The sequence below is a fragment of the Bufo gargarizans genome, chromosome 6 (assembly GCF_014858855.1).
Source record: "Bufo gargarizans isolate SCDJY-AF-19 chromosome 6, ASM1485885v1, whole genome shotgun sequence".
NCBI lineage: Eukaryota > Metazoa > Chordata > Amphibia > Anura > Bufonidae > Bufo > Bufo gargarizans.
Genome location: NC_058085.1, coordinates 284,471,205 through 284,496,784, shown reverse-complemented (window position 1 = coordinate 284,496,784; position 25,580 = coordinate 284,471,205). Strand labels below are relative to the sequence as shown.

Here is a 25,580-nt window from a genome sequence, read left to right as displayed (position 1 = left end):
AGTTGTCAGCAGAAACTGCAACGGAAAGGAACATTTATTGAACACTTAACCGACATACACGTGGGGGTATAAAGCCAGCCCGAAGCACTCAGGACCAATCTGCAGCAGGAATTAATCCAAGCTCATGTCTTCCTCCTCCTCTTTCTTCTCCTTTGACTCCCTCTCTTTCTGAGAAGACGTGTTCTGCATCGCCTTGGCAAATGCTTCAATGTCTAGTAGGATGAAGGACAAAAATTATAATTAGGAAACAACCACAGGAGGTCAGAGTGAGTGCCCAGCACAATGCCATAAGGTTCCACCTCCTTCACAAATGAAAACTGCTTCTCCCATATCATTAGTCCAGATACAATCTAATGGAAAATAGGCACGACCACAAAGCAACCAACATAGGTAAAGAAAATCAAAACACATCTACCTCCTTTGTTGGCTGCGTCCACCGCCTCTGCTGGCAGCCCAAACTGACTCATTAGTGGCCCCAGTTGGCAGGAGGCTAGAGCTGCACTGAACATACTCAGGGCCTGAGAAAAGGAAGGTATACTTGTTAGGGTACATGCCAGTACATCGTCCATTATATTACTTGGGAAATAGTAAATAAACATCTTCTCAGGCTACTTTCACACTGGTGTTTTGGTTTCAGTTTGCGAGATCTGTTCAGGGCTCTCACAAGCGGTCCAAAACTGATCCGTTTTGCCCTAATGCATTCCGAATGTAAAAGGATCCGCTCGGAATGCATCAGTTTGCCGCCGTTTTGCATCCATTCCGCTCTGGAGGCGGACACCAAAATGCTGCATGCAGCGTTTTGGTGTCCGTCTGACGAAACTGAGCCAAACTGATCCAGAGTCTATGGGGACGGATCCGTTTTCTATGACACAATCTGGCCCAATAGAAAACAGATCCGTCCTCCATGGACTTTAAATGGTGTCCAAGACGGATCCGTCTTGGCTATGTTAAAGATAATACGATAATACAAACAGATCCGTTCTGAACAGATGCAGACAGTTGTATCATCTGAACGGATCCATCTGTGGGGGTGGGGGAGACATTTAAAGAGTGAATAAGGAGATTTTTGTATAACTTACCAGTTAAATCTCTTTCTCGCTCTTCCTTGGGGGACACAGACCTTGGGTATAGCTCAGCTCCCTAGGAGGCGTGACACTAAGTAAAACTGTTAAGCCCCTCCTCCATCAGCTATACCCTCAGCCTGGAGATAGAGGCTACCAGTTGCATGTCCAAGTAGTGAAAGGAAAACAACCAATAACAGGAACAACCAACCAGCAACCCAACGGGGCGCCAAACCATAACCCTGTAACCAAACACAGAAGGGTGGGTGCTGTGTCCCCCAAGGAAGAGCGAGAAAGAGATTTAACTGGTAAGTTATACAAAAATCTCCTTTTCTCGCCCATTTTCCTTGGGGGACACAGACCTTGGGACGTTCAAGAGCAGTCCAAGAAGGGAGGGACCACAAACCCAAGGCGGAACACCACCAGAGCATCAGGAAACCGCTGCCTGCAAAACCAGGCGGCCCAAAGCAGCATCCGCTGATGCATGCGTATGCACTCTATAGAACTTTGTGAAAGTGTGCAGAGAGGACCAAGTGGCTGCCTTGCACAACTGTTCAGCCGAGGCCCGATGCCTCTGCGCCCAGGAAGCACCGACTGCTCTGGTGGAATGAGCAGTGATGCCGAAAGGCGGAGCTCTGCCCTTGGCTCGATAAGCCTCAGACACCGCCAGTTTAATGAAACGGGCAATAGCCACCTTGGAGACCGCCAAACCCTTGCGCGAACCCTCCGGAACCAAAAACAGGGAGTCCGTGCGCCGAAAGGATCCGGTGACCTCCAAGTAAATCCTCAACGCCCTGACCACATCCAGACGGTGCAGTTCCCGTTCTCTGGGGTGGGAAGGAGAGGGACAGAGCGACGGAAGGACGATGTCCTCATTGATGTGAAAGGCGGAAACCACCTTTGGCAGGAAGGTCGGGACAGGCCGAAGCACAACCTTATCCTGGTGGAAGACCAGGAAAGGGTCGGAGCAAGAAAGAGCCGCTAACTCCGACACCCGTCGGAGAGACGTGATGGCCACAAGAAAGATGACCTTGCAGGACAGAAGACGAAGGGAGACTTCCCGTAAAGGCTCGAAGGGGGCGGATTGGAGCGCCGAGAGCACCACATTCAGGTCCCAGGAAGGAACTGGAGGGCGGTACGGCGGAACAGAGTGAGCCACCCCTTGTAAGAAGGTCTTAATGGGCCCTAGAGGGGCCAGGGGACGCTGGAGAAGAATAGACAGCGCCGAAATCTGTCCCTTCAGAGAACTGAGGCTCAGCCCCAGGTCCAGACCCGACTGGAGGAAGGACAGGAGTGTGGGAAGGGAGAATCGGAGAGGAGGGATGCTCCGGGACTCACAGAACCCCAGATAGGACCTCCAAACCCGATAGTAGATCCTAGAGGATACAGGCTTACGAGCACGGATCATGGTGCGGATTACGTCCGCGGAGAAACCCCGTCGCGTTAAGACGGCGGTCTCAATAGCCACGCCGTCAAACGTAGCGAGCCTAAATGCTCGTGGAAGATCGGTCCCTGAGAGAGAAGGTCTTCCCTGGAGGGCAGTGGCCACGGTGCGTCTGCCAACAGCAACATTAGGTCGGCGTACCAAGACCGGCGGGGCCAATCCGGGGCGATTAAAATCGCGGGAACGCCCTCTGCCGCGATCCTCCGAAGAACCCGTATGGGCTGGAATAGCCATCTCACCGAACGACGTCTTCACCCTCAGTTCCTTCCAGCAGGGTCGCCCCTTCAGCCACTGGCACCGCAGTGGCAGGAAGCTGGTAGAGGGGCTTGGCGTGCGGGCAACCCCCTAGCTGGCGGGATGTAGGGGAGCCATTGCTGCCCAGATCCTCCTATTGCTTCTGTGGGGGAGGCAGCAGTGCAGATAAATTGGCACTGGCGCAGCTCAACCCCGGGAGAGCAGAGAGGTCCATGCGTCTCTGGTATCCCTAGGAAAAAGTAAAATAACAAAATTAGAAAAATAAAATATCAAGGAGAAAACAGCCCTGCAGTAGCAGGGAGTGTCTTGCCTCCTTGGACACCAAGCTAAAACTGGTAGCCTCTATCTCCAGGCTGAGGGTATAGCTGATGGAGGAGGGGCTTAACAGTTTTACTTAGTGTCACGCCTCCTAGGGAGCTGAGCTATACCCAAGGTCTGTGTCCCCCAAGGAAAATGGGCGAGAAAAAATGTTTTTTCCCTCTTTACTTTATATAGGCTCCTATACATCTTGGACAACCCCTTTAAAAGTTAACCCAAGTACTTAAAGGATTAGCAGTGTTATAAATTCTACAGTAAATACAAGTACTTCAGAGATATGTCACAAGTTCTCAGGTTACAATCTGTACGTTAAGATCTAACTAACCACAAGAACCAAAAAACTCAGCTCCATTGCCATTACTGAATGAAGCAGAGAAAATCTAGTAGCTGGCAAGTGGAAGCCCCTTCATTTTAGCAATTGGCACAAGACTCAGTATCCAGACCCCGCTAATATGCCACCAGGATATGAGAACTTTACCGGATTACAATAAGTTGAGAGCTCAGGCTTGATCTTTTTTTTTTTGAATCAAGTAATTTTTATTAAAACATTTTTCCCTTTTGTATAGTTAAGCGTACATCAAATACACATTGATATAAACAAATGAAAGCCCAACTTGGGCACAATAATACACAAAGTATAAACCCTGAAGGGTAACCCGCCCCCCCCCCCCCCCCCACCTTTAACCCACACCATACCACAATGTCAGCTCAGTTTTCTCCTCCACAAATCCTGAGAAACATCTACCTCTGTTTCTACCATAACCCGTTCATCCGTACCGTCCCATTATCAAGTTTCACTTCATCTTATTCTAGGCATCCATCCTAATTGCAAGGATAGAAGACGTCCATTGGGTAGTCCTGGCGTACTCAACCACGGTCCCCATATAGATTCAAACTTCTTACTCACACCTCTTTTATAGTACACCCCCCTTTCATGCCCAATTATCACATTCATACGAGCAATAAATTCCTCCTTAGTTGGTACTGCAGTGCTTATCCAGTATTTGGCTATTAATTTCCTGGCTTGATACAATGTTCTACTAATGCCTATATTGAGATCTGTTGTGAATTCGTCTTGTAACAAGCCCAATACACATATCAAAGGTTCTACTGGAAGTCTGATCCTAAATACCTGAAAAATAACATCTAGCACTAGATTCCAAAAGGGACCTATGGCAGTGCACTCCCAAAACATGTGCATTATATGTGCCTCCGACACATCACATTTCGGGCAGTTAGATGTGTCACGTACCCCTATTTTAAGTAGGAATTTAGGTGTTCTATAAACCCTGTGTATTAAGTATAATTGTGACAATCTGTGTGTCTCACACAATGATAACAAGGGGCTTTTAGACAGTATTTCGGACCACTGCGCATCATTCAGGGGGCCAACCTCTTGGGACCATTTTCCCCTAACATTCAATGGAAAGTGGTCCTGATAGAATGAGAGTAACAACTTGTAGAAGCCGGAAATCACTCCTTTGGTATCCCCTCCTTTTCTGATCTGTTCCGCTATCATAGAAGCCTGTATAGTGAGATCTGTTGTCTTTCCCTGCGCTGACAAGGCGTGGCGTAATTGCAGGTACTGATAGAAGTTTGTGTTCGTGAGCTGAAACTCCTCCTTCAGTTGTTCAAAGCTTTTGAAAATTTTATTTGTATACAGTTGTGACACCCAGTATATTCCTTTTTTCTCCCAACTATCAAAGCCTTCCAACTTACTCAGTTCCGGGAGACTGGAGTTGTTCCATAAGGGAGTTAGGGCACTACACCCTGAGATTTTGGTAATATCTTTAAGTTTTTTCCATGCTTTGCATAGTAGAGTAGCACACGGGATAAGTTCTGGGGGACGAATAACTGATCCAAGCTCCAGTATATACCCTGGTGGCCTCCCTCCCATCAAGTAAGACAATAGCGCACTCACAGACCCCGAATTACCCAGGACACTACAGGATTTGCACTGTTGTGCCGCTAAAAAGTACAGCCACGGATTGGGAATCGCCAGTCCACCACTATCATTCTCCCTCTGTAAGGTCTCTAAGCGAATTCTTGGGGACTTTTTATTCCATATTAGGGCCCTGAATAGCCCCTGTATTTTGTAGAAGTGTCTCATTGGTATCCAAATTGGGCTATTATGTAAAATGTACAGAAATTGTGGCATTAGAACCATTTTAACTAAGTTAGCTCTCCCTATAACAGATAATGGCAACTTACACCAGCTATCAACCTTTTGGGCACTTTTTGTCAATAGTGGGCTTAGATTCAGGTCAATATATTCTTGTGACAGATATGTTACCTGTATTCCCAAATATTTAAACTGCCTGGCCAATTGCAAAGGAGCTATTTTGATCTGGAGTGAACTCGGCACCGAGTCCATGGGGAGCATTACCGATTTGTCCCAATTAATGGTTAGGCCCGAATAGGCACCATATTCCTCAATAAGCTGCATGACATGGGGTATTGATTGTTCGATGTTGTCTAGAAAGAGCAGCATGTCATCGGCGTACAGTGCAATTTTTTCCTCTACTCCGCCATATGTCAAACCCGTTACCTTGGGATCCGCACGTATTAACTGCGCCAGAGGTTCTATAGCCAAGGCAAATAGCATTGGCGATAAAGGACACCCCTGACGTGTACCCCTCTCTAAAGTAAATGCCTCGGACAATACCCCATTAGTGCGTACTCTAGCTCTCGGTCTTTTATATAATAACTTTACCCAGGATATAAATTTGGGTCCGAACCCCATACTCTCCATTACTTTCCATAAGAACTTCCACTCGACGCTATCGAAAGCCTTCGCAGCGTCGAGTGAAAGGATTGCACGGCAACCCGCTCGTCCCCCAGACAACTGCAGATTAATGAATAATCGTCGAATATTGATGGCCGTAGATTTGCCCGGCATAAAACCAGTCTGGTCCCCGTGTATTAAGCTAAGGATCACTTTAGCCAATCTGTTGGCCAAAACTTTAGCCAACAGCTTGACATCTGTGCACAATAAGGAGATAGGCCTGTACGATCCCGGACACGTGGGGTCCTTACCCGGTTTCGGTAGAACTATTATTATGGCCTCTTCCATAGACTCGGGCAAACCGCCTAGCATATTCGCTTGATCAAAGACCTCTAAGAGTTGCGGTAACAAAGTCTTTATATTTTTTCAGCAGTTCCCCAGGTATTCCATCCGCCCCCGATGCTTTCTCATTAGGAAGCCCTCCCACTGCCACTTCTAACTCCTCCAGACTAAGGGGTTCCTCAAATCTCTCTATTTGTTCCGTAGTAAGCACTGGTAGCCTGGCCGAGGTAAGAAAGTCCCGGATCTCACTGTCGCTGCGCTTTAATTTAGTGGCGTACAACTGCTTATAGTAATCCGCAAATGCCGTTATTATTTCTGTGCTTTCCGTTATTAAATTGCCTGTCGCATCCCGCAAACACCCTACAAAAGAGGGTCCTTGCTGAGCCTTAATAACAGAGGCCAGCATATGGCCCACACTCTCTCCCTCCTCAAAGTACTTCTGTTTCCAGAACATCCTTTTGTTGTTTGCTAGCTCTATTTGGTGGTCTTTATACAATTGCTGTGCTTCTACCCAGTTAGATCGATTTGCCGCCGTGGGATTATCAACGTATTTACACTCCGTATCAGTGACTCTAGATTGTAGTTCTTGTGTCAGTTGTCGATTTTTAGCTTTATGCCTTTGGATACGCTTAATGAACATCCCTCTAACAGACGCTTTAAATGAGTCCCATACTACCCCCAGCTGTGCTGACCCAATGTTAATAGACATGAACTCCTGCATCTCTGCCAGTATTTTCAGGCTTGATCTTTTAGCCAGTTTAGAAATGACCTATATACGGATAAAACAATGCGAGGCCGCAGTCACATTTGCATGTGTGTGTATTAGAACCACAAAACCTGGAAAACTATGGCTGAAGTGACCAAACTTATGGGGTTCTATGGTGAAATAAGTTGGGTTCACTTGAGCCATGGGCAGTCAGGATGTTGCAGGTGTAATATAGACAATAAAATGCTGTGTAAGTCTACGTACCTGCTGAAACTGAGGTGAGGTAAGTGTATTCTGAATTTCCTCTGCAGTCTGTGGCAAGGACTCTCCTGATGGCAGATACGGCATTAAGCGCTCCTGAACGTCAGCATTTGCCAGAATGGGAGCCATGATTTCAGGTGTGAGGACGCTGGCCAGATCCACTGCTGATAGACAAAAGTGGTTATGTTTCAGATTTATATTCCGTTGTTCTCAAATTCTTTAAATGTAATCCAACACCAGCAGTGAGCAATAATCACTGTGCATGAATAGCTGGATTACAGTGTTGTAAGCTCTAGAATATCCAAGCTCCATTTTCACATAATTACCTAGCATGCTAGCCTCGCAAGTAGCAACTAGTCAGCCTGCAGGACACTTGGCAAGTCACAACCGCCATGTTCTAGTGAAAGTCACTGAACTCCAGAAAGATTAGCAGGCAGCGGCTGCCAGCCCCTACACCAAATGTCATCTCGTAACCATCTGTACTACTGTTCATTAATTGGAGCTTAAAAAATTACGTGTACTGGGCAGCAAAACCAGCCAAAACAGATTAGTCTGGCATGTAGGTTCAGGCAAATGATCATGATGAAGTATGTTGGCGTGACCCCATTGTAATTACCTATACATCTACTTTATATCATGCGCTCTACTCCGATGCCTCGCAAGGAAGCTGTAATGTAGCAATGCAACAAACAGAAGTGTAGGTAGGTGCCACCAATGGACTGTGGCATGTTGATGAATGTGCGAGTGGGTTTATTCATACAAAGTCATGCAACCGTTCTTTCCCAGCAATTTGTGCAATCCCATGACTACAAATAAAAAACTAAATTGACTGTACTGTGTGAAAAAAAAACTAAGTGCTTTTAACTGTGGTTTAAATGAGTAATTTGCTTTATGTGGAAATTCATTTGCCATGCTTTGTACGCAAGCTTTGTGGCTGCAAGCTAATAGACACCTAGCAGTGAATATGGAGCTCTAGTTCTTACTGGAATAGTTTAGCTTTTTGGAAATACCCAGTTACCTTGTCCACCTTCTGCGCTGGCAGGCACATTCATAGTTGCCAGAATATTCTGCAGGTCGCTTAGCTGAATGGGTTGTGTGGGGCTTGTGGCCGCACTGGCCCCATTGCTGGAGCTCACTGCAGGGCTGGGGGTTGCAGCAGGCACCGACACTGGAGCAGCTGACGTTGTGGTGGTGGTTCGTGTGGAAGACGAAGTGGAGGATGGGGTAACTGCTGCCGATTGGCTCCGGGAGCTAATAAAAAATAAAATAAAACAGCAATTACTGCCATGAGTAGTTCAATCTTACGTACTACACTCAACCTTGAAGGAGAGGGCTGAAACTTTAATGTTACCTTGATGATGAGCTGCTTGTTGTAGGTCCTCCACTGCCTAACAAACTAGCCAAACCTGGACCAGTCAGAGCACCAAGACCACCTGAAAGATATCACATATCAATTCATTGCCTTACTCACTGACATTAACTCACCATACTGCTGAAAAGTGTGGATTATACTCTGCTTAAAGGGGTTTTCCGAGACTTTACTACTGATGATCTAGCCTCAGGATAGGTCATCAATATCTGATCAGTGGGGAAGTCAAACACCCAGGACCCCCGCTGATCAGCAGTAGTGCCAAGGCCTTCTCTCTACTTTCACTAGGTCAGTGATGACATGTTCATCGGTCAAGTGGCCTAGGCACAGTTCAGGTTCATAGAAGTGAATGGGGCAGTGTGTGATACCAGGACAGAGCTGTGCTTTGTGAGCACAGAGAAAGCCGCGGCGCTCACAGAAGCGCTGGTGCCTTCTCCAAAAGATGATCGGCAGGGGTCCTGGGTGTCAGACCCCTACTAATCAGATACTAGTGACCTATCCAGAGGATACATCAGTTATAAAATCCTGCAAAGCCCTTCTAAATAGCACCGCGCATAAAACTTGAGAAGTCAACAAAGTTGTTTAAAATGATGGATAACAGGAATACCATCATGTGATGGAAACTTACCAAGTCCCCCCAGTCCAGTTGGTCCAATCAGCTGCATTAGTTGATTGTGACTCATGTTTCCGAGTAGACTTTGCAGGCCTCCTTCTCCTAAAGGGAGTAAAGGCACAAACTGTTTTACATTTATGCCGACAGTGCCGCCATCCTGCACACAAGGTTTTTTAGGTTTCCTATTCTACCTCAAGCCTTTACTGTTGTTACAACTGTTAACATCATCTGTCACTTTCGCAGAACACTAGCCCTAATGGAAATTAGGCAGGGGGTGCACAGCATACAAATAACATTTCCCTGGCCGATTGTTAGAGAAAGCACATTCATGTGCAGGATGCTGTGGGGCACATTTATCAAAGGAAACATGAAAAAGAGGCACAAGTGATTGTGTTCTGTGTCATGTATAAAAGCAATTGATGGAACAACAGCGCTCACAATGGTAATGTCAAATTTATTCTGAATCATCAGCAATATAGACACGACGTTAGTACTTTGCCAAATGTAGCAGGAAGATCCTTTGTAAAGACTGGTTCTTACAACACTAATAAATGAGCCCCTATGTGCATACCTTGCCTGCAGAGGAGCTCAAAAGCTGGCCATGCACTTGAGATAATGATCGGCCGCATCGATCAGTTGTCCTTGAGATAATTCATACCAACGATCCCACCCACTAAACTGCCCAACCATGGAGCAATTTTTTTTATTTTTTTAAGATAAAAACAGACTCCCTGGTGGTTTAACACAATGGCAAGTGATCGGCTGAATTCAGACGATGATGCCATCGACATGCAGTTTCGGAAGTTTTCCAGCACAGCGGATCACATTTTCAGTAGACTAGAGTCTGCCTTTCGGCGATCACGAATGCCTATTCGCGCCAGTTTTTCAAACAGTTGGCCGGAATGGCTGAAGACTGCCATTCCAGCAGGCTTTAATCTTATGGATATGGCCACCTAAGGGTATTTTCACACTAGTTATTCTTTTCCAGCATTGAGTTCCGTCCTAGGGGCTTAATACCGGAAAAGAACTGATCAGTTTTATCCTAATGCATTCTGAATTTAGAGCAATCCGTTCAGGATGCATCCGTTTGCGAGATCTGTTCAGTCTCCATTCCGCTTTGGAGACGGACACCAAAACGCTCTCTGTGTGCGCGTGCGTCTCTGTGTGCGCGTGCGTCTCTGTGCGAGTGGTCAGAGGTAGCCAAGAGCCTGATAAAACTGCCTTTCTGTAAGTGTGATTTATTTCTCCTTACCAGCCTTCTGACCTCCCTAAAATAAAACAAACCTAGTGGAAAGTAGTGCATCTAGCTATGCAGCTGAACGGGAATAATACAGGAAGCCCAACACAAATGTTCCTTCACAGTTATGATTGTACAAAGAAGCATAGCCATTATGCAAACTTATTTTTAAGACCTGGGCTACACTGCAGAACCTGAGGGGTTAATTGCAGCGGCTCGCAGCACGAAGTCATAGAAGCCGGATATGGCAGGCACCCGCAGCCTGCGTTTGTATTCAGGCATAAACTATATTCACTTAAGTTAATGTAATTATATTTATTGGTGGTGCAGTGCCACCAACTCAAGTATTAAGTATAATTGGTGGCGCAGTGGCCATAGGCGCCCCCCCCCATTGTTCTATTCATTGGTGGCAGCTTCTGATCGGCGCGCCAGCAGTGTAATCCTGGGGCTCCGATCGGTTACCATGGCAGCCAGGATGCTACTGAAGCTCTGGCTGCCATGGTAATCTCCATGCTGCTGTGTGCACTATGCACAGGGCAGCAGGGAGAGTGTGAAGTCCTATTCACCCTAATAGAGCTCTATCAGAGTGAATAGGACAAGGGATGAAAAGATCCCAGGTTGCTAATAATAAAAAAAAAAAAAAAAAAAACACACACACTACATAAGTTTAAAATCACCCCCTCTCTCAATTTTATATAAACAAAATACATTGCATATCGCCACGCCCGAAAAAGTGCAAACTATTAAAATATAAAAAAATCTCTCCTATGCGGTGAACGCCCTAACAGAAAAAAATAATAAAAAATGCGCAATTTGCCATTTTTTGTCACCTTGCCCCCCCCCCCCCCCCCAAAAAAAATAGGATGGGACTGTTCTATTATGGGCCGGAGGTTCCATAAAATGCGGAATGCAAACGGCTTTTTTGGAGTTTATTTTTTTCACGCGGTATCGAATTTCGCAATACTTTACGGTATTGAAATAGAATTAAAATCTTGGTATCGTGACAACCCTAGGTAAGACTTTTTTCTGAAATTATACCGTAATTATATGTATTTAAATTTGGCGACAAATTTTTATTTGGCTCCTAAATTTTTCAGGTTAGGAGCCAATTGCTCCTGGATATAGTTTTTTTTTTTTAGTCTGGAGCGCAGATAGGGACAAATCTGCTGACAGATGTCTTTTAAAATACGACAGCAGAAGCATTCACCTCCCAGTGCAGACAGCTCATGTCCACCACTGCCACTGCCGCCTAATGCTCCCGGCATAGGAGGGTTGTTGAGATACTCGTTGACTTTGCGGCAGTATTCTTCATCTTTGTCAGTCTTGGGTTCCTGATGATAAACAAATGAGAAAATCAATTATATCATGGGAACATTTATTACCCATTGAACAGGAGCAGAAGTGATGACAGCACAGCCTGGGAGGCCAGAAACCTGTGTCTGATATTTTTCCATCATTTGTGGACTTATTTCTCAGATGCTGGGATGTGAAATTCTCTATTACCGCTGTCATTACATATTCATAGATTTTCTCTGCACAATAAGATCCTCACTTTGTACTTCAGTATATTCATATGCGTGTTATTACCACTGTGTATTATTATAGGTGAACCTGGAATCTGAATTGCTTTCCACTGGTTAGCAGTAGGATGCAGGAATATGGACTATAGTATATACACTGTAAATTACATGCTTGGGTATTCAACTGTCCGCCAGAGCCTGGAACAGCAGGGTGAAACTTACTTCAGGCGTTTTTGATGCTAAAGTCAGAAGCGGATTCAAAAGGAGAGGGAAATGTAAAAGGAGGACTTTTTTTCTCCTTCCTGACAAAATCTTCTTTGTATCAATCGAGGGCCTTGTGGAGCTATAATACAGTGTACTGAGCACTACCCATATTATAGAATAGGTAACTTCTACAAGACGGGGGATAACTTCCTGAAATTCAGTTCAACTCTGTTCACCATAAATGCCCCCGATTAGGGGAGGGTCCCGATAACCCCACCTGCGTGCAGTGACAGATTCCACTGTATCATCGTGTACATGGGAGGCTGTCAGTAACTGTGTGGGTGGGGGTACTCAGGACTCTCAGTCTTTCCCAGGAGTCCTGTCAGGATTGACAGTTTTTTTTTTTTACTTCTATAAGGGTCCATTCACACGTCAGTGGTGTTTTGCGGACACACAAATTGCGGATCTGTAACACACCCGGCCGGCACCCCCTATAGAAATGCCTATCCTTGTCCGTAGCTGCAGGCTTTTGCGGAGCTGCGGACTGGAAGAGCGGGGCCGCGCTCCGCAAATGCGGATAGCACACTGTGTGCTGTCTGCGTCCATTCCATCCCCATAGAGAATGAATGGGTCCGCACCAGTTTCGCAAAATTGCGGAAACGGATGCGGACGTGTGAATGGAGCCTAAATGAAAGCGCCAAAAAAAAAAAAAAAAAAAAAAAAAAAAAAAAAAAAAATCGCATAATAAATTCTGCAACCATATGTTGCATTTCAATTTGCCACCAATTTCACAATCTCTGCTTGATGTCACTAACTGGAAATACTCTCACTTATAAACAGAAGCAGAAAACTTTTCTACCCCAATACTTCTCCCAGGCATGCATTTTCTACAACTGTTTCCAGTCTAGGGAATGGGGGAAACGCAATACCAGATCAGCGGGGGTCCAACTCCCGCTCACCTCTGCTGATCAGCTGTTTGAAGAGAGCGCAGGTGGATGATAAGGAGTTCTTGTAATTGCACTCCTGTCCTGAACAGGATGAATGAGCTGTAATTACACGGCTCTCCACTGCAATGCTGACTCACAGCAGGTAAACGTTTGAACAGCTGATCCGTGGTGGTGCCAGGAGTTGGACCCCTGCCGATCTGATATTGATCACCTATCCTAAGGACATGTCAGCAATATCAGTAACCAAACAACCCATTTAACATTACTTATGCAATCTGATGCAAGTTACACCTGAAATCTAAGCCAGCTCCTACTTGGCATAGATTTCAGTTGCTGGCGCATGGACCTCCCGAGATGTGCCAAAATTCATAAACACATGCTCCTTAATAAATTTGGTGCATCTCACTCCAGTGCAACTAGACTAATTCTGTCAGACAAATAAAATTTTTCTATTGTGACAAACTATCAGCACAAATAACTGAGGCAAACCCCAAGCGAGGAGAACTATTGTGGTATGTCCACATGGTGAAAAGGTCCTACGTGTATTTTCCATGGCAGAAAACTAACTGCTACTACACCAGTGTACGCTTAGGGCTCTTTCACACTTGCGTTGCCCGGATCAGGCATAGAGTTCCGTCGTCGGGGCTCTATGCCGGAAGAATCCTGATCAGTTTTATCCTAATGCATTCTGAATGGAGAGAAATCCGTTCAGGATGCATCAGGATGTCTTCAGTTCCGGAACGGAACGTTTTTTGGCCGGAGAAAATACCGCAGCATGCTGCGCTTTTTGCTCCGGCCAAAAATCCTGAAGACTTGCCGCAAGGCCAGATCCAGAATTAATGCCCATTGAAAGGCATTGATCCGGATCTGGCCTTAAGCTAAACGTCGTTTCGGCGCATTGCCGGATCCAACGTTTAGCTTTTTCTGAATGGTTACCATGGCTGCCAAGACGCTAAAGTCCTGGCAGCCATGGTAAAGTGTAGCGGGGAGCAGCATACTTACCGTCCGTGCGGCTCCCGGGGCGCTCCAGAGTGACGTCAGTGCGCCCCACGCACATGGATGACGTAATCGCATGGCACGTTATCCATGCGCATGGGGCGCTCTGATGTCATTCTGGAGCGCCCCGGGAGCCGCGCAGACTAAGTATACTGCTCCCCCGCTCCTACTATGGCAACCAGGACTTTAATAGCGTCCTGGCTGCCATAGTAACACTGAACGCATTTTGAAGACGGATCCGTCTTCAAATGCCTTCAGTACACTTGCGATTTTCCGGATCCGGCGTGTAATTCCAGCAAGTGGAGTTCCGGACAACGCAAGTGTGAAAGAGGCCTAACTGCAGTTTGTGTATCGCACCAAGACCGCAGCCGTATGATGGGCAAGTGTTAATCCCCAATGAGGAACAATGGGAGACAGGATACATGCAGCTTTCCCTCCATGTGGATAATCAACATGAACTTAAAGGGGGTTTTCGGAGTTTTTTTTTTTTTTAATGATGACCTCAGTATCTGATTGGTGGGGGTCCAACACTCAGGACCCCCGCTGATCAGCTGTTTGAAAAGGCACCAGTGCCGCGGCCTTCTCCACCTTGGCCTAGGCCATGTGACATCACATTCATTAGTCACATGGCCTAGTCGCAGGTCAGCCCCATTGAAGAGAATGTGACCGAGTTGCGATACCAAACAGCCGCCATAAAATGGATGGTGCTGTGCTTGGTGAGCTGAGAGAGGGCCGCGGTGCTACTGCAAGCTCTGGTGCCTTCTCAAACAGCTGATCTGCAGGGGGTCCTGGGTGTCAGACTAGGCTTGGTCTTTAGTACAAGTCTCATAAAACACCCTTAGGCTGGATTCACACCTGAGCGTTTTACAGCGCGTTCCTACGCGCTGTAAAACGCTCAACAGTCAAGGACCAATGCTTCCCTATGGGCATGGTTTTCACCTGAGCGTTTTACAGCGCGTATGAATGCGCTGTGAAACGCCCTACGCCCCAAGTACAGGAGCTTCTTTGGGGCGTATTTTCGCGCGTTCCCGCCAATAGACTTTAGCGGGAATGCGCGACAATGGGCATTTCTTGTTTGCCAATTTAAAAACGCATACGTATGCGCCGCTTTGTGTGTAAAAAGTATTTTACTACTGTATTAAACAAGCTCTCTCCTATTGATAAAATGGCCAGCCTCTGTACCCACTTTTATGAATGCACTGCAGCGAGCGGCAGCGAGCTGGCCGGCCGGCGCGTGACGTCACTTAGTAATGCTCCTCCTTCCTGAATTAGGAGCGTTACTAAGTGACGTCAGTCACGCGCCGGCCAGCTCACCGACGCTCGCTGCAGTGCATTCATAGTGAAAGTGAGTACAGAGGCTGGCCATTTTATCAATAGGAGAGAGCTTGTTTAATACAGTAGTAAAATACTTTACACACAAAGCCAGTTATGTGCGCAGTTTAGGACACCTGAGGGGACACATAGGGCCATGAGGGGGACCAGCATAAGATGCTATATGTGTGCCCTCCACAGATCCCCCATAACTATGTCATACCCAGCCGTTTCATTGGATGCCTCTTTTGTCAATCACAGAAACGCGCGTATTACGAGCGTTTCCTAAATACAAAAACGCCTGATAAAACCGCCTGTAAAATGCGCATACCGAATACGCTCAGGTGTGAACTAAGCCTTAAAGATGTAATATCTTCCAAAATATATTTCCATTCAGTTCCTTCAAGCTGAAATATTGAAAATGGTTAGAAAAGTTGTTTCACACACAAAAAAAAAATAAAAATAACAAATTTGTAGCTGACCTGCATCCAGAAGAACAGTCTCTTAGAGCCAGCTTTAAACTTCAGCACATAGACGCGGCCAGTGGTGCACTGGGCCACCCTCTTAAACTCGCAATCGTCTGGGAATATAATCAGATCCTGCAAAAGAAACAAGAATGGAGGAGTGAGTCGTGCACTTTGTAAGTGTCAATATCACAGCTTGTTGAGGGAAGCAGAAAGGACGTATTGGCCACAACACAATGCAGTCTGGTTAAATAAGCACCAGCTGGGCGCAGCATGGCTCCTCCAGAAAAATCGCCTTTCCCATTACAGTGTCAGCCTTAATTGCCGCAGGATAAAAGCTCTTTCACCTGATCTCTAAAAACACCTTTAACACAAAAAATAATAAAAGTTTAGATAAAAGACGGCACGAGTCGCTCCAAAGCCAAGACTCACATCATCCACATTTCCAGATGTCCTGTCCTTCCAGCAGAAGTGGATCAGGGAGTCGTCAGTCTGCTGGATGTAAACTAGTCCTTTTCTCTTGTCTGGAGTAACGGTACTGCCCTTCAGCGTCATCTTACCAGCTCGGAACTCCACCAAATATTTGCTGGAGGAGCCCCGGGAGCCGGGTACCAGGCTTGGGAACAAAGCTCCTGAAGACATTCTGAAAGAAGAAAAAGGTCACTAAATGTCAGGTGGAAACAGTCAAAGGGGCAAAGCTGAACGGCAGCGTCAGATGTGCCTCAAGAAAAGAGAAAGGTGGAGAGCCAATAACTATAGGGAGCAGCAGGAGAGACTGACTGCGCCAAGAAGGGACATATCCTTTCTCAGCACGGCCACAGCTTTAAAGGGGTTGTCTCATCTCAGACAATGGGGGGCATATCACTAGGATATACCCTCATTGTCTTATAGGTGCAGGTACCACCGCTGGGTCCCGCACTTATACTGGGAAAGGAGCACCGCAAAGTGGTGGCTGGAGAACTCCGGTCCGGCCACCACCAAGCACTCTCCCCATATAAGTAAACGGGAGCACACCGTGCATGACCGGCCACCGCTCCCATTCACTTCTATGGGCCTGACTGAGATAGCCGAGCCAGTGCTATGGCAGCCCATAGAAAATGAATGGAAGGTGGCTGCTCATGCGCACTGTGGCCTCCACGATATATTCGATTTTGAGGCTCCCTTCTCCTAGCGATATGCCCCCATTGTTAGATGAGACAACCCATTTAAGCTGCCACTCCACTATCCTCAGCGCTGCACCCATTGCACCCATTGAAATGTATGGAAGGCAGAGAGGACATTGCCACCGGAAGGTTTATGCACGCGGGGCACAGTACATGTGGATTTTCAAGAAATTTTAACGTATCTGGATGGAACTCAAAAGTGAATGACAGACCAAGCACATTTATATTGAGTTCTCTCACAAATCATTTAGGCTACTTTCACACTAGCGTTCGTCGGTCCGCTCGTGAGCTCCGTTTGAAGGGGCTCACGAGCGGACCCGAACGCAGCCGTCCAGCCCTGATGCAGTCTGAATGGAGCGGATCCGCTCAGACTGCATCAGTCTGGCGGCGTTCAGCCTCCGCTCCGCTCGGACAGGCGGACAGCTGAACGCTGCTTGCAGCGTTCGGGTGTCCGCCTGGCCGTGCGGATCCGTCCAGACTTACAATGTAAGTCAATGGGGACGGATCCGTTTGAAGATGCCACAATGTGGCTCAATCTTCAAGCGGATCCGTCCCCCATTGACTTTACATTGAAAGTCTGGACGGATCCGTCCGAGGCTATTTTCACACTTAGCTTTTTTTTTTGCCATTTTAATGCAGACGGATCCGTTCTGAACGGAGCCTCCGTCTGCATTATTATGAGCGGATCCGTTCAGAACGGATCCGTTCAGAACGTATCCGCCTGAACGCTAGTGTGAAAGTAGCCTTAAATTGGTCAGAGAGTCACCATCCCATATTAAGAATACATTGTCAATATAACGTGTCCAGAAGAAAATCTTGTCACACCACCAAGCCTGCATGTCTGGAAAGACCACCTTGCCCTCCCACCAGCCCAGGAGAAGATTAGAATAGGTCAGAGCACAGAGGCTCCCCATTGCGGTCCCCCTAAGCTAAAGGAAGGACCACAAATCAAATAATTTTTCTTATGTTAAAACTAATTCCAGAAGAGAGCCAGTACAAATTTGTTGTGAGAACCATAGCGGATTGCCCTTGTTTTTAGGAATTCTTCCACCGCCATCAATCCTTTAGAGTGAGGAATAGAACTACACAAATATTCTACATCTATGCTCGCCAGGGAGCATGCTGGTTCTACATTAATAGTCTCAGTCTTTCTTAGGAAGTCCATTGTGTCTCTGGTGTAAGATGGAAGGGCTGATTCAAAACTCTTCAGAACATGGTCAATATAAATACCACTATTCTGAGTAATTCAATCTACACCAGACACAATTGGGCGACTCTTTAAAGGGGATAAACCCTTGTGGACTTTTAGTAGTCCATAAAAAGCGGCTGAGTGTACTCTGCTTGAGAAAACGATATTCAACCTCACTGATGACACCCTTGGTAAGGCAGTCATCAAGAATGGACACAAGCTCCCCAAGAAAGATGTTGGTGGGATCTGATAATACGATAACATTCCTGATCACTCAAACGTTCACACAACTGTCTGTATTGGGTGCACCCCATAACTACAAGGTTCCCCCCTTATCAGCCGGTTTGATGACTATTAATGCATCTCTTTCTAGACTTAGAAGGGCCTCAATCTCAAGACCAGATAAATTACGGAAATGAGTTGAGGACATGGGCAATCTTTTTATATCCTCAATCACTATCTGTAAAAAATAAAAATAAATATCTACATGATCATAGTTCATGGGAGGCGGTAATTTAGTACTCTTAGGACATAGATCCGTAAATAGTCCACGTCCTGGTTCATGTGTGCCTTCATCAAGCAGACCCAGGAATATCTCCAGATCCTGCAAATTCATTCTCCTGTAGGACAAGTTGCTCACAAGTAAGCCTGTTATTATATTTCATAAACTTATGCCATTTCAATCTCCTTGACCCAAATAAAGGGGACAAACTTTGTTATAGGTAGAAACGAGAGTCCCTTTTTAAGCAGATTATATTCCGCCTTGCTAAGTACACGGGAAGAAAGCTTCATTATTTGTGGTTGATCTTTGTCCTCTAATAGTTTCCCACCTTGGTTCGATCCCGTAATTGGTAAGAGTTGCCTTGGGCTAAAAAAAAAAAACTCCCCGGGTACTTGAGTAGGGGCTGAAGAGGAGGGTAAGAACTGAAGGCGATGAAGATTCGCCCCCTTTCCCCCCTCCGGCCGCTTGATCTTGGCCATCTCCTATTATACCGTCCTCCCCTTTGACCCCGTCTATAATTTGTTCGGCCTCTAGAATTGGACTCAAGATCTGAGAATTCCTGCTCAGAGGAAGAAGGGTCAGTCTCCGAGAGGAGATGGTTTGCTCTCTGCTTGATATGCCCTATTTTCTCTGAATCCCTTGAGGTCCTTGTTGAACTGCCTGTGCTTTCGTTCCTTAATCTGGCCCTGGAATCTCTACTGCAGTCAGCAATGAAGATTCCCTCCTATTAAAATCAGGGTCAGTCTTAAACATCACAGCCAAGTCAATAAAGCCCCTCAATTTCTCAGAGGACCTAAAAGATAAAAAAAATTCCTCTTCAAGCAGTAAATTCGTTAATCTAAGTGAACTATTTGTGAGTTCTTGTTCCCGCCTTACCAGCAGTCCTGGTGATCGCATATGTTCTGCTGGAAAGATGGGTACACGTAATCCCCTAGGAATCATTTTATGCTCCAAATAACTTTCTAGAGATCGGATCTCCCACCATGATTTTATGTTCTTTTTATATTCCTCATACAGGTCAATAAATGCAAGTTTACAACTTAGTGAATTTGATAAACCAAGTAATTCCGTATCTGAAAAAATATCTTGTGCTTCCTTAATAAGTTCCTCCGTAAACGATGTACCTGACAAATCTTATCCCGCCATAGAAAAACAGACACTGAAAATAATATCTAGAAAGACAGTTGCAATAGCAACAACAAAATCACTGAGGGCAACTTCTTAGAACTTCACTTTTATTAAATATCCAATAAAACAGGTCTCAACCCGCTACAGGTCTGGGGCGCTCCAGTCTTCACTCCTCTTGTGTATGCTGAGTTATATCGGGCATTTCTGTTCATTCTTGGAACTTTATTATCTCCTGACGAACCTTGTGCATTACAAGAGAAACGCGGCAGGACTGCATCTTGTACCAAATTGGGATTCTCGATTAATGTGCATTTCAGATAAGTGATGGGGCTGCGTGTGGACAGGGTACTCCTACCATCAAGGTGTATCTCTGGGCTGAGCAGATTTTGATTAGGGTTAGCCTAGGGAGAGTATTGATCTCTCATTGATGCTACCCGGATTTGCCTCTAGCCGTCCCCAATTGATTGCTCTGTGGTCATCGTACTGGGAGTATATTGGTCCTGTTGGGACCCGTTTTATTGGATATTTAATAAAAGTGAAGTTCTAAGAAGTTGCCCTCAGCGATTTTGTTGTTGGTATTGCAACTGTCTTTCTAGATATTATTTTCAGTGACTGCGCCTTCCATTACACGCTTCATTTACTATGTTCCACACATGAATGGATGAGGAGCTTTCATCAGAATCCAAGGCCTGGACCTTTATAAAGAGTCTGTGCAACGTATGGAAGGGAGAACGGGGCCACGTCGGGGGCAAAAGTGGATCCTCCTTACTAAAGATGGCCGTACTCATTAAATGTATATTGGCCAAACGCGACTATTAAAACAGGACTGGCTGACAATCTAATGCAGGGATCAGCAACCATCGGCACTCCAGCTGCTGTGAAACCACAACTCCCAGCATGTATACATGCTCGGCTGCTGTACTAACTCCCATAGAAGTGAATGGAGCATTCTGGGAGTTGTAGTTTCAGAACGCTGGAGTGCCGGAGGTTTCTGACCCCTGGTCTAAATTCTTTATACGGTCTCCCTGTATCTCAGGACATAAGCCTGCACCAGGGAAGTCTCTGCGCTCTCCCCGTTCTCCCCCATATATATGTGGGGTGGGTATCGGGAGAGATGTGGGCTAAACAAGGGTTCAGCTAACAGGTACCTCATGTGTATGTCCACACGAGGCTCGTTCCCCAGTATACCTGAGGCAATTGTCACACGTTACCCGACTCCAGCCATGTCCTTTTACCTGTAGGCCCCCTGTTCACCAGATATGGGCCCATGTTAGCCAATTGGCAGCTAGGGTCCAATGGGGCAGAGACCACCCCGCTCCTCTGTAGACGCTGTCTGCAGCACTGTCCTGATGCTAGTGATCATGATCATGCCATTTTATTAGCGCCCAGGTGCCCAAAATGTGTCAAGAAGGTTACGTTTTTTTTTGCTGGAGTGTTTTCTTCCAATAAAGCAACCGGTTTAGAATACGGCAGTGCTGGGTTTTTCTCTGCTCACCTTGTGGATATCGTGGTTCTCTGATTGCGCTGGTGAGGGGGGAGATTCCCCGTATCGGATTTCTTACTGTCCTAATGCTGCCCAATCTGAATGGGACCATACCAGATCAGAACGCTGTCCAGTGGGGTTGAGCAAAAATAAAGGAGCAAAATCTGCGGATAATAAATAGCAGGCAAGTGTCCCCTATAGGTACTGACCTACATATAATACACAGCCGCAATAAGATTTTGTCGCACAGCATTTATAGAAAGTCAGGCTCTCGTGGCTTTTTTGGGGGTTTTACACCAAAAACTGGCATAGACTTAGCAAATTACCCCCACTGTGTATACACTAGGGCTGCAGTAAACGATTATTTCAGTAATCGAGTAATCTAATAAGAAAAAATGAATTAATAGACCATTTTCCTTTATAAAAACTCATTAGACCCCACTGCCATAAGTCCCCAACACCCCCCTGTGCGATCAGCCCAAGTGCATCAGTTCCCCCAGTGCCTTCAGCCCCTCCATGCCATTCATTGCCATGTCCCCCACTCCCCCAGTGCCATCAGATCACCCCCTCCTTGTCCCCCAGTGCCATCAGATAAGCTCCTCCATTGCCGGCTGTCCCCCTTCAGTGCCATGTCCCCAGTGCCAGTGAAATAAAATACCTTTCCTGTAGAGGCGCCGCTCCACACCTCCTTCTCCGCGCGCTGCACTTGATCCTGATGTCAGAGTTGGGTCATAGTGCGCGCTTACGTGCACTATGACCTGACGATGTGTCAGGATCCAGTGCAGCGCAGCGGTACGGGCCGGCAGGTGACCACGGAGTATACTCCAGAGCTGCACTCACTATTCTGGTGGTGGAGTCACTGAGTACTCATAATACTTATCCTATGCTGATCCTGAGTTCCATCCTGTATTATACTCCAGAGCTGCACTCACTATTCTGCTGCTCCAGTAACACTGCACATACATGAAGGTCACATCTGGGTTGTCTTCTGTCCGTTATTGTGGCAGATCCGTTATATAGTGGATCCCAACCTGTGACCCCCTGACCTATAACAGGGTCAGTTACCGGAAGAAGGCGACTCCACAGTCTGCGCTCTTTTTTCCGGTGTGTACGGCAGAACCTATGAGTGAGCCCCCGACACACGTGAGCTGAGCCCCCCTCCTATATGGACCCTGGGGTACCGCCGGTATTCACCATTACAAAGACACAAATCTCAGGATCACAGCCAGAGACCAATGATAGGACAGATGGAAACCATCAGTAAGGTGGCACAGACCCCCGGGCAGAGCATGTCATCTACACATGCCATACATGTACCACCCACATACAGGACCTGCAGGAGAAGCTACACACACGGCCACCCGGCAGAGCGCGGCCAGGAGAGCCCCATGTCCCCGCTTCCCATTACCTGACTCTCCGTACACCCTTCTCCACAGACGCTGCTGAAGGCCGCTCTGACGTCACTCATACCACCTCCTGCCGCACTTCCATTGGTCGGCCAACTATCTCGATAGCTGCAATACCTACAACTCGCCTTCTGATTGGTGAATTCCCGTGCCAGTCAGTGGCGGCCATTTTAGTATAGGGCGAAAAATGCGCTGTGTGTTTGCTGTGTCACTGAAGCAGGGTGGACAGAGCGATGGACAGACGGCTGTACAGGGGGATAGAGACACTGGGCCGGGTGTGACCTTACAATAGCGATTAGAATACATGCATGACCAGCAGGATTCTTCCACAATTATGTTTCCTTCTTATTGCCACATTTTTGGATGGGGGTCGTGGCCTGTTCTATCATCTTAGTTGTAAGCCATAGAAGGCAAATAAGGGGGAGGACTAGACACAGGCTCTCATACAGTGACTGTAGGGCACCCCAGCCGCAAGTGTCACACTGCAAGCGGCAACATAGGACAGTAGTATAGGACTAAGACCGCGACATCCGATAATTGCTTCAGTGACCAGACCGCAACATCCGTTAATTGCGTCAGTGACAGACCACAACATCCGATAATTGCGTCAGTGACCAGACTGCAACATTTAACAATAGCGTCAGTGACCAGACCGCAACATCCGATAATCGCGTCATTGACTAGACCGCAACATCCGATAATCGCGTCATTGACTAGACCTGCGACAGCCGATAATTGTGTCAGTGACCAGACCGCGACATCCGATAATCGCTTCAGTGACCAGACCGCGACATCCGATAATTGCTTCAGTGACCAGACCGCAACATCCGATAATTGCTTCAGTGACCAGACCGCGACATCCGATAATTGCGTCAGTGACCAGACCGCGACATACGATAATTGCGTCAGTGACCAGACCGCGACATCCGATAATTGCATCAGTGACCAGACCGCAATATCCGTTAATTGCGTCAGTGACCAGACCGCGACATCCGATAATTGCATCAGTGACCAGACCGCAACATCCGTTAATTGCGTCAGTGACAGACCACAACATCCGATAATTGCGTCAGTGACTAGACTGCAACATTTAACAATAGCGTCAGTGACCAGACCGCAACATCCGATAATCGCGTCATTGACTAGACTGCAACATCCATTGATAGTGTCACCGTTGAGACAAAAAATTATAAATCTGATAACGTCACCGACTGTACAGTACCATCCCATAATAGTGTAACCAGCAAGAAAACACCCCATAATAGCATCATTGACAATACTGCAACATCCCATTATAGGAGCATTAGCCAGGTGAGACGTATACCATATTAGTGTCATAGCCCAGGTGACATCAGATAGCAGTATCACTGGCTAGACGATAACATCCCATAATAGCTTCACACCCCAGCCACAAGCGTCAGTGACAGAATTGCTGGTTGTAGCATCGGCCTAGAAATGAAGTCGTCTCGGCTCATTGTGGACACAGACCTCCTCATCAGCGAGGTTAAGAAGCGTCCGGCCGTGTACGACCAGCAGGAGGACACCTACAGCGACCGCAGCAAAAAGCAGCAATGCTGGGATGAGATCTGCGCCATTCTTGTACCAGGCTGGGAGGAGAGTAGTCAACTGGAGAAAAGCTGCAAGGGTAAAACATTGGGATAATAGAAGGCTGATAGCTGGAAACATCACCTCCATTTATACACAGCAATGTGTGGCAGATTGAGATAATACAACTCCCCCCCTCCCCCCAAAAAAAATAAACAAACAATCTAAGTTGTTTGGTCTACTGCATGTTAAAACAAGATGGTCCCAGTCCTAAAAAATGCTGCTAGTTTGAAACTCCATAACCACAAAAGTGGTGTCCTTTAAGACATGGGTGTAGACTCTAGATCCTTGGATTGTCTATCGTACCTGAATGTTTTGCCTTTGTTTCTGTAATGCACGTCAATATGTTTCATTATAACAGCTAAAGAAATCCAAACTCGGTGGAGGTCCTTGAAGGACTGTTTCCGAAGGGAGCTACATCTGCAGAAGAAGGAAGCAAGGAACGGATCATCGCCTTCAAAACGGAAACGATACATGTTCTACGACCAGCTAACCTTCTTGGAATCTACTTTGATGCGGAGATCGTGAGTAACCTCCACCCGTTTGCCAAATTCCACTTTCCAAAACTCCTAGAAGTAATTTATATATTTTTTTACATTTTGTAGAACATCTGGAAAAACTTCGGACACTCAGGAAAGTCCTAAATCTGAGGGCAGCGACTCGGAACCCCCACAGAGTCCATTGCCAGAACGTGTGTCACAGATCCCCGAACCTCCACGCACCAAGAGGAGTAAGTCAGGGGGAAGTGGCTTTGGGGACTTTGAAAGCCAAATTATTGGGATGGTTGATTCTCTAAAGAAGAAGAATGACAACGAGAAGGATGAAGATTACTTGTTCGTCCAGTCTCTGCTCCCCTACTTGAAGAAAGTCCCTGAGGAGAAGAAGATTGATTTACAAATAGACATTTTGCAGCTCGTGAAAACGTACATGCAGCCCTCGGGTTCAACACCCCTGATGGAATAGACTGTGTCCTCACCTCGGGCAAATATGTAGACAATAAACCTGTGTCACACACTTATTGGCAGCTGCCTCAATTTACTACAGACTGGAGATGAATGTCCTGACAGGTTGGCATCATTATGGTGGGATTCATTGCTATATCCTCTTCATACTTCTGTAGGACATACCCTAGAGTTTACCCATGTGGTTGGAAGTAGGCAAATATGAACAAGCCCTTTAGGAGGTACTTCCATCCTAAACCTTAAAGAGACAGACTGGCAAAATCATGCCGGTCCTGAACGGCCCCCATGTCTAATTAAATTCTCACTTCTGGTCTACTCTCCAGCAGAGCGATGTCTTCCTCTTCCTGGCAGTCAAGGTCAAATCAATAC

At 46.5% G+C, this 25,580-nt stretch overlaps 2 protein-coding genes across 4 annotated transcripts; one reads left to right on the top strand and one right to left on the bottom strand.

Annotated features, from left to right (window-relative positions):
- Positions 1-16: 16 nt before the first annotated feature.
- ADRM1 (ADRM1 26S proteasome ubiquitin receptor) lies at positions 17-22,743 on the bottom strand. Of its 3 annotated transcripts, none has more exons than XM_044296269.1 (10): positions 22,647-22,743; positions 16,206-16,416; positions 15,792-15,908; positions 11,539-11,662; positions 9,110-9,196; positions 8,464-8,545; positions 8,131-8,363; positions 7,116-7,276; positions 416-518; positions 17-212 (listed from the first exon to the last, which is right to left on the bottom strand). In XM_044296269.1, the coding sequence occupies exons 2-10, from the start codon at positions 16,413-16,415 to the stop codon at positions 112-114; spliced, it is 1,218 nt and encodes a 405-aa protein (XP_044152204.1). In that variant the 5' UTR covers position 16,416; positions 22,647-22,743; the 3' UTR covers positions 17-111. The 3 variants fall into 3 exon arrangements, with proteins under 3 accessions (XP_044152204.1, XP_044152206.1, XP_044152205.1); XM_044296271.1 differs by having other exon boundaries at positions 7,116-7,273; XM_044296270.1 differs by lacking the exon at positions 22,647-22,743 and adding an exon at positions 21,251-21,381.
- A 100-nt stretch (positions 22,744-22,843) lies between these two features.
- On the top strand, positions 22,844-25,267 carry LOC122939995 (transcription factor Adf-1-like). The gene is made up of 3 exons (XM_044296272.1): positions 22,844-24,289; positions 24,611-24,773; positions 24,855-25,267. Exons 1-3 carry the CDS (start codon positions 24,100-24,102, stop codon positions 25,210-25,212), a joined length of 711 nt encoding a protein of 236 aa, XP_044152207.1. The 5' UTR covers positions 22,844-24,099; the 3' UTR covers positions 25,213-25,267.
- The last annotated feature ends 313 nt before the right edge of the window (positions 25,268-25,580 follow it).